This window comes from Magnolia sinica, chromosome 11, assembly GCF_029962835.1.
Source record: "Magnolia sinica isolate HGM2019 chromosome 11, MsV1, whole genome shotgun sequence".
NCBI lineage: Eukaryota > Viridiplantae > Streptophyta > Magnoliopsida > Magnoliales > Magnoliaceae > Magnolia > Magnolia sinica.
In genome coordinates this window covers 76,674,281-76,682,820 of record NC_080583.1, presented here as the reverse complement: position 1 = coordinate 76,682,820, position 8,540 = coordinate 76,674,281, and the positions used below count along the sequence as shown (strand labels likewise).

At 40.7% G+C, this 8,540-nt stretch overlaps 1 protein-coding gene across 1 annotated transcript; it reads left to right on the top strand.

Moving 5' to 3' along the window:
• The first annotated feature begins 463 nt into the window (after positions 1–463).
• Positions 464–8,185, top strand: LOC131219405 (COBRA-like protein 4). The gene is made up of 6 exons (XM_058214522.1): positions 464–722; positions 1,030–1,109; positions 1,700–2,156; positions 2,933–3,080; positions 4,030–4,307; positions 6,997–8,185. The coding sequence occupies exons 1-6, from the start codon at positions 572–574 to the stop codon at positions 7,278–7,280; spliced, it is 1,398 nt and encodes a 465-aa protein (XP_058070505.1). The 5' UTR covers positions 464–571; the 3' UTR covers positions 7,281–8,185.
• Positions 8,186–8,540: the final 355 nt, after the last annotated feature.

Here is an 8,540-nt window from a genome sequence, read left to right as displayed (position 1 = left end):
AATGGTGGGCCCCACAGTGCATGTGGTTGCAGGAATCTACTGTAACCAATCCGCGTCCCATGAAAAGTTAGCTACACCAACCCAACATTCCAATCGATCAATCTAAACTCTCCATTACATCCAACACACATTTCATTGGCCACGATGCAATAGACGCCGTCCAACAGCCTACTAAATGAACGGCTAAGATCGCTTATAATTATTTAGATAATCCTCCAAGGCAGAAGTTAGGTACATTAATTGTATCATTACCACAAAACCCAAACGACCGTTGGGCCGTAGCCTTCAAACATTTAAACTTTCCCGCCATATTGTCCATGCTTCATTCCTCAGCAAAGACATTGCTTCAAAGCAGAGGAAGTGGAGAGAGAGAGAGAGAGAGAGAGAGAGAGAGAGGAAGGAATGATGAAAATGGCATTTGAAGACCCAACAACCACCAGTAGGTGAAGCATCACCAGCCCCAACCTTTCTAGCTCAATCTCTACTCTTCCTTAAAAACCCCAATATCCCATTGATCACCGGACCACTTGAAATTGCATCGGAAGATAGACGATCGGAGCCGTTATCAGGCATGGGAATGGAAAGATTTGAACACCCAATTCAAAGGAGCTCTGATGGAATCCATGCCGTCATTTTCCGGCGCCAGTTCCGTTTCAATCCAATCCTAGAGCTGAGATTCGCCATTGCCGCTTTCTTCTTCCTCTGCATTTTTTCTCACACAGGTAGGATTTTGGAGGCTTTGTGCAGGTGGGCCACTTTCATTAGGCTGGAATTTCATACCAGTGGGGCCCACTTTCAGTGATCTGGACTGTTCATCTCGTGGGACCCCAACATGGATGCACTCAAACAATCCTAGCTATTCAATTGAAGATCATTGGCTATATCCATAGTAGAGCCACCAGATGAACGGTTAGGATCGTTGAAAAGTGTTCTTTTTGTACCAAAACTAGTCTGATTGAAGTATATGATTAGATTATCTTACTTCATTTTACTAGGTTTTCTTTTGATTTTTTTCCTTTTATGAATTAGCTGCATATGATCCGTTGGATCCGAACGGCAACATCACGATCAAATGGGATGTAATGTCATGGACCCCAGATGGCTATGTGGTTAGTATCATCTCTATATTTTTATTTTTATTTTTCTTTTCGTAGTCGTTGTGTAGACTATAAATCATCTCAACCGTTCAATAGTGTAAGCATGCCTATCCATCTGGACACAGATTCTATCAGTCAGATGTCTTTACCCATCCCTCAATAGCCCACTTTTGGATGGCTGTAAATTTATTGGAAATGTCCCACAAGAAATCCCATCATTTGGATGGTTAGGATCATTTCTTGATACAAATTTTCAGCTGTGATCCATTCAACGATGGTCCATTCATTTGTCAGTAGAGAAAATGGAAACAATCCAATCCCCACCCCATATCAAGATCATCATCCATGATCTCGAACACAAACCATTCTACAGATTTCAAAATCGCATCGTTATTTGGACAGTTAGGATCATTCCTTGGTACAATTTTTCATCTGTGATCCATTCAAAGATGATCCATTCACTGGTCAGGAGAGAAAATGGAAACAATCCAATCCAATCCCCACCCCACATCAAGATCATCATCCATGATCTTGAACACAAGCCATTCGATAGATTTCAAAATCGCGCCGTTGATAGCTATTCCAATCTGGATCATTTTCAGGCAGTGGTGACAATGAACAATTTCCAAATGTACCGGCACATCATTAGCCCTGGGTGGACCTTGCAATGGTCATGGGCTAAGAAAGAGGTGATCTGGTCTATGGTGGGGGCACAGACAACTGAGCAAGGAGACTGTTCTAAGTTCAAGGGGAATGTCCCACATTGCTGCAAGAAGACGCCGACGGTCGTCGATTTGCTGCCAGGGGTCCCATACAATCAGCAATTTGCTAACTGCTGCAAGGGTGGCGTCGTGGCATCATATGGACAAGATCCTGCAAATTCAGTCTCAGCCTTTCAAGTGAGCGTTGGCCAAGGAGGGACGTCGAACAAGACAGTGAAATTGCCCAAGAACTTCACATTGCTCGGCCCGGGGCCCGGTTACACCTGTGGCCCAGCAACCATCGTGCCGTCGACCACCTTCCTAACGCCGGATCGTCGACGGAAGACACAAGCTCTTAGTGAGTTTGCATTTTTCATGAATTCTATATCTTTGTGTTGCATGATATTTGAATTATGATAAGTGATCTAATCCAATTCATAAAGAAATGGAGGATAATTCAACTAATCAATCTGGACCGTCCATTCCATCCGAACGCCTCTTGACGAGCCAATATGTGAAAAGATATTATATGATCCGTCTGATGGCCTGCAGTATGGATGGTTTAGATCGGTTAGAACAAAGAGGTCCAATCATCAATTTGGACCCTTCTCATGGGTCCTGCTCGGGTTGCCTATATCTCCTAAGATCGCTATAATCGACAATCTTAGCCATACAACTGATGACTTGTAAAATGGATGGCTATGGCAAAACAAACCCCGATGATCAGCCGGTGAGGATTGTCTAATCCATGTGATTTTCACATTCAGGTGGCCCATGATGAGTAGGCCGGACCACACCGAAATCAGCATCGAGAATCATGGTTGGGTTGACACTGTGGTTCACCCCTGACTCGGTCGATCGAGTCATGACCAATTCAGCCCAGACTCGACCGAGTCATGACCGATTCAGCCCAGACTCAACCGAGCCACGGCTTGACTCAGAACCGAATGAGTCCGGTTGAGTCACCAAGTCTTTTAACCATTTTGAGGATAGGAGGTGACTATGTCGTTCCACTCGGTCGAGTCCCGGCTCGATTTGCGACCAAACAAGTGAGTCAGAGTCGCAGAGTCGAAAAACCATGACTAGAAATATTATGTATTTGTGTTTAAAGAGTATACATTTTTGTGGGTGCAGTGACATGGAATGTGACATGCACATATTCACAATTTCTAGCAAGGAAGAACCCAAGCTGTTGTGTCTCCTTCTCAACCTTCTACAATAACACTATCACTCCATGTCCTTCTTGTGCTTGTGGCTGCCAAACCAAAAAGAACTGCATCAAGTAAGCTTTCCAATACAATCCCACATACATACATGCATGCATGCATGCATACATACATACATACATGCCACACATGAATGTATACAGGGTACTTGTGTGCATGCATTGAAACATTCATTCATGCATTCAAGAGATTTCTTCCCATGCCCTGATATGCCAAAATATGGATGGATGGTGTGCATTAGTCCTGGGGTGGCACTATAGTGGGCCCCACTTGTTGTATTCACACCATCCAACCCGTCTATCAGATGCGTTGCCTCAGAAAACATCCAGGGCTAAAAAATCAGCCTGACCCAAAACTAAGGTAGGCTACATCAAAGGGAACGAGTTGGGAGGGAATGCCTACACTTGAATTTCACAGGAGCCTACCTGAGTCTCAAAATAGCCTGAATTTTGGCTTACTATTTTATCTGGACTAGATGAAGGGTCTATCAGGACTTGATTATGTTTACACAACACGGTGGGACCCATGCTAATCAACAGTAGGCATTTCCTCTCAATATGTTCCTGTTCTATGGCCCACATGAGTTTTGGATCGTGCTGATTTTTTGGGCCTGGTTGATTTTCTGAGTTAACCTATCTGAACGGGTTGGATTCCCTGAACACATCGCTGGGCCCCACTCCTGCCCAGTACCAGTATCACTAGAGAATTCCTCGTGTGTAAGCATATCATGATGAAGCTAATGAGTATAAAAGAGACGTTAACTTTATATCATAGTTCTAAAACTCGGTGACTCGACTCGTAACTCAGCTGAGTCAACTCGATTCAATGAGATTTCAAGCCAAGTCAGGAAGAATCTCTAGCTCACTGTTGTAAAAAAGAGTGAATGATACGAGGGTTTATATATATATAGGAATGCTCACCTATGAACATGAAAACTCATGAGAACTTTTTCAGAACTCATCACATGTGATGTGGGCCCAAAATCTGATGGATGTTATATTACAGAAGCGACTCGAAGCTGCTGACCGCAGTGGGGATCAACACGCCGCGAAAGGATAACACGCCGCTGCTGCAGTGCACGCACCACATGTGCCCGGTCCGGGTGCACTGGCATGTGAAGCTCAACTACAAGGATTATTGGCGAGTGAAGATTGCCGTCACTAACTTCAACTATAGAATGAACTACACGCTGTGGACGCTCGCCATACAGCACCCGAATCTCAACAATGTCACACAAGTCTTCAGCTTCGACTATAAACCGCTCCTTCCCTACCAATCGATAAGTGCGTGCATGCAAAGTTCAAATATTTCTTTCTTTCCAAATACCCCAAATGATCGATGCGCTACCGTATTTCTAAAACTCAGTGAGTTGACTCAATGAATCAACTTGAAACTTGGCTGAGTCAACTCGGATTGATTAGATTTTGAGGCGAGTCACTGGAAAACTCGCTCATGGGCATGACTCTGTCCCAACGAGTCACTAGAAAACTTGCTCAGTTTTGACTCGGCAAGACTCATTGAGTCACTCGGTGGGTCACTGGAAAACTTGCCATGTTGAAACTCCTGTGAGTCTACTACCACTGAGGCATGAGTAAGGACTTGTAATTGCAATACTTTGCAAAAATCACATGAATCAGATGCTCCTAAACATATATGTCTAGATCTGTCTTCTATGGACTATCCTGTCCATCCTTTTTTGCATGCCACTGACTGGATGGTTTGGATCATCTGATTAGTATGATTTCTTCAAGGCAATCTATAGAGAGTCGACTCGACATGATGGACGGTGACAATAGGCTACCCCTATGCTGCCTAGTACAAATGCAACTATGTGTATGTGGGGTTCGCATGATGTTGGCCTACCAGATCATATATCTGTTTCTAGCGTAAACATCCAGTAAAGGTTTTGACATATAACACCCTCTCTTTTTGGCCAAATAACACATAACAAGATCCCTAATGCATTTTTTTCTAAATAACACCTCCTGTTTTTCAAATATGGTCTGAAACTATTGTGTTTTTTTAAAAAAATTAAAAAATTAAAAAATTAAAAATTAAACATGGTTAGGTCAGCATTTAAAATAATAATAATAATAATATTCTCCCTCTCTCAAATCTCCATATCCCAAACTTCTTCTCTCCTCCTAAACCCTAACTCTAGTCCTATGGTTTCCCAAATCAGGAGTTAAAGATCTTTTCTATTGTAAACAATCTAACTATAATATATAGTTTTGTTGCATTTAGATCTTAAGTTACTTAAACATAAGCTACTTATAGCTCAAGTAACTTATCTTGATTTTTTACTTATTAAGCAACTTTAAGTAAAAAAGTTACTTATAATTGATCTTAAACCAAACTTAATTATCTAGTGTCATAAGTAGAAAAAGTAACTTATTAGGTGGTATCCATATGGGCTTAATATGAAAAATGAAAGGTGTTGGTTAGTAGAATGCTTAAGGGAGGATCTTATTTGTCTTTAAGGCCGTGTTTGGGCAAACGGCTTTGGGTGGAATACAAGGGATTAGGAGGGATAGGATTATAAAATCTCTCCTATCCTATCACTCTACCTGTTTGGGCGGCAATGTATATGGGAAGTCTTTCGTCTTCTGACGGATTCGGACAAGATGTGGAGGGATTGCGAAATCCCTCCTTGGAATCGTCACCCGCTCTCTGGTGCGAGGTTTCTGGAAGATAAAATCAAGAAAATTTCAACGGTGATAGTAAATAAACACCACCATAGGCCTTAGAAAAGTTTCAACGGTGAGCATCACCACCACCACTGTTTCCTACAGTGCGGTCCACTTGAATCTTGGATTTTCCTACAGTGCGGTCCACCTAGCAAACGGTCCAGATCTTGCACGAGTGTGCCTCGACCCACGTGTCTTGCTTTTTAGTAGCAACTCAAGTATATTTCTCCATTTTCATTCCAATAGCAGCACTAAAAATAGAATAAACAGAAAACAAGACGACGATAGAGGAAGAAGAAGCAGGAGAGCAGCAAAAACCCTCGATATTCCCTATCTTCACCCTCTCATCCGGTTCGTCCGATTCCCAAACCACCTTATCCCACGGCCCTCAATGGCTCTCCAACTCTAGCTTCACCCCGTCCATTTCCTCCATCCCGGACCTCAGTACTTCTCACTACACTCCGATCCTCAACGACAGCGATGGCTCCGACGTCAAAGAAATCCCACCGTTGAAGCCTCACACCTATGAACTTCTCAATTCCTCGTCTCCGTCAGATCGGGACAACGATTATAACAGTGGAACTAACGGTTTCTGGCAGCAATTTCTGAATTACCCAAACAACATTAGTTGGTGGGATGGTTGCAATATCACAACACCCAAACAGAACAGTTGCTAGGTATGGGATTGGCGTCTACACCCAAACCACCCAACCATCCACTGGCGGCATTAAATGCATCTGACATGCTATTTCTATACGCCTCATTACACCCAAAGCCGTTTGCCCAAATAGGGCCTAAGCCAAAAGGCGGTATACTATATGTCAAAACCTCTATTTACTATTATTATTTTGGGTTTTTTTGCTTTGGCATGGGGCCCACAAAACGTCTATCAATCAATCGCATTGAAGGACGCATGAAGGGCATTTAATATCCATCATGAGCAAAGTTATTTGAGAAAAAAGTGTCTTTAAGCATCATAAAAAAATAAAATAATGTTTTGAAAAGGGATGCTATGGTGGTGCTCTCAAGAAACAAGGAGTCCACTTAGGGTAAAACCCATTATTTTAAATATTTGTAATTTATTTATTAAATATTGATTCAAGTCAAGTAAACATATAGTGGAGTCTTTGATCCGACCAGACAGACATCAAATCAAATTGAGTCCAAGTTTTTGAGATTTTGAACTATGAAGGGTACAATAAATATTTTCTTTTCTTATGAATGGTAAAAAGAAATAAAAAAATAAAAATATCTTATTTAAAAACCGTGCTTGATTTGCATACAGATGATACTGGTATGTTCTATGGCATGAAGTACTACAACGACTTACTTATGGAAGCCGGGCCTCTGGGGAACGTGCAATCGGAAGTTCTTCTCCAAAAGAACGACGAAACATTCACCCTCAAACAAGGATGGGCATTCCCGCGGAAAGTCTACTTCAATGGAGATGAATGCATGCTACCACCACCCGACACATACCCATATTTGCCTAATTATGCCCGCACTAAGGCACTATCCTTCACAGCATTCGCCGCTTCAATGCTTCTCCTACTAATGGTACTCGCGTAACCTTTTTTAATTTTTGAGCCGATTGTAATATCGAAAATTCCCGAGTTTGTTGAAATCGTCATAGGCGGCAGTTCACATTTTTTATGTATAGAAAATTCAAACTGCTGACCTAAAACATTGAGAATTTTTTGAAAAGTTAAGGAATGTTTGGTAGTCATTTACAAAATATATTGTGGTAGGAACATTTGCTGCTAAAAGAATAGAGAAGAAATAGCCCAATTGATAATCATTTCAGTACTCTTGGCATGACTATTAAAGGACAAAGTAAATAAAGGAGAAGATTTCATGATTGTCCATTTGCAGTATTGCAATATATTCTGCATCCTACTACCAAACACACCCTTATAGAAACAATAAGTATTCAGAAAATGGATGTAAGTTTTGTTTTATAATATTTTCATATAAAAGATTTAATATCCAATGTGAAGTGAAGAGCCCAAATTCAAAATTTCTAGAATGAATGGTGTTTCTTGATTTTGTAGGTTGCCCATGCAAGCAAATGTATGATTTAAGAGATATTTATATGTAGGTTTTAAATAGTGAATAACGTGTAGCATAGTGTTTACTTCTAATTAAAGTAATATGAAATAATAATAATAAGTGTAAAGATATTCTGAAAATGAATGTAAGTTTTGTTTTATAAGATTTTCATGTATAGGATTTAACATCCACCATGAAGTGAAGAACCCAAATTTGAAATTTCTAGAATGAATAGAGTTTCTTGATTTTGAAACTTCCTGATGTAAGCAAAGGTATGATGATTTAAGAAATATTTGTATGCCAGTTTTAAATAGTGAATAATGTGTAGCATAGCGTTTATCCTTTTAAAATATAAAACCCACTACTTACCACTCGACTTTTAATTAAAGTAATATAAGAAGAAAAAAAAAGTATATATATATTTTTTTAATGGAATTGTTTTATTATATCATCCTCATTATTCATTTTGTAAAAGTCCGTTTCAAGTTGTCGAAAAAGCCAGGCCTACGATCTAATGACCGAGACGGCGAGAGCGTTGAGTTCATGGGTCCCACTGAGGATGGGCCATGCCCCAAAAAGTCTCCCAAATTGAAAGATCCTAAGGGGGGAAAACCATTAATTAGCCTTCTTATTTTTTTTCCAGTTGGATGAAAACCATTATTTTATTTCTTCTTTTAACCATATATTTGTAGATGCATGAGGCAGGCTTGGGATGACGTAAGGTGGGGTAAGGTTAATCATCAATGGGGCCCATCATAACAATGGTTTAGATCCCCCCCA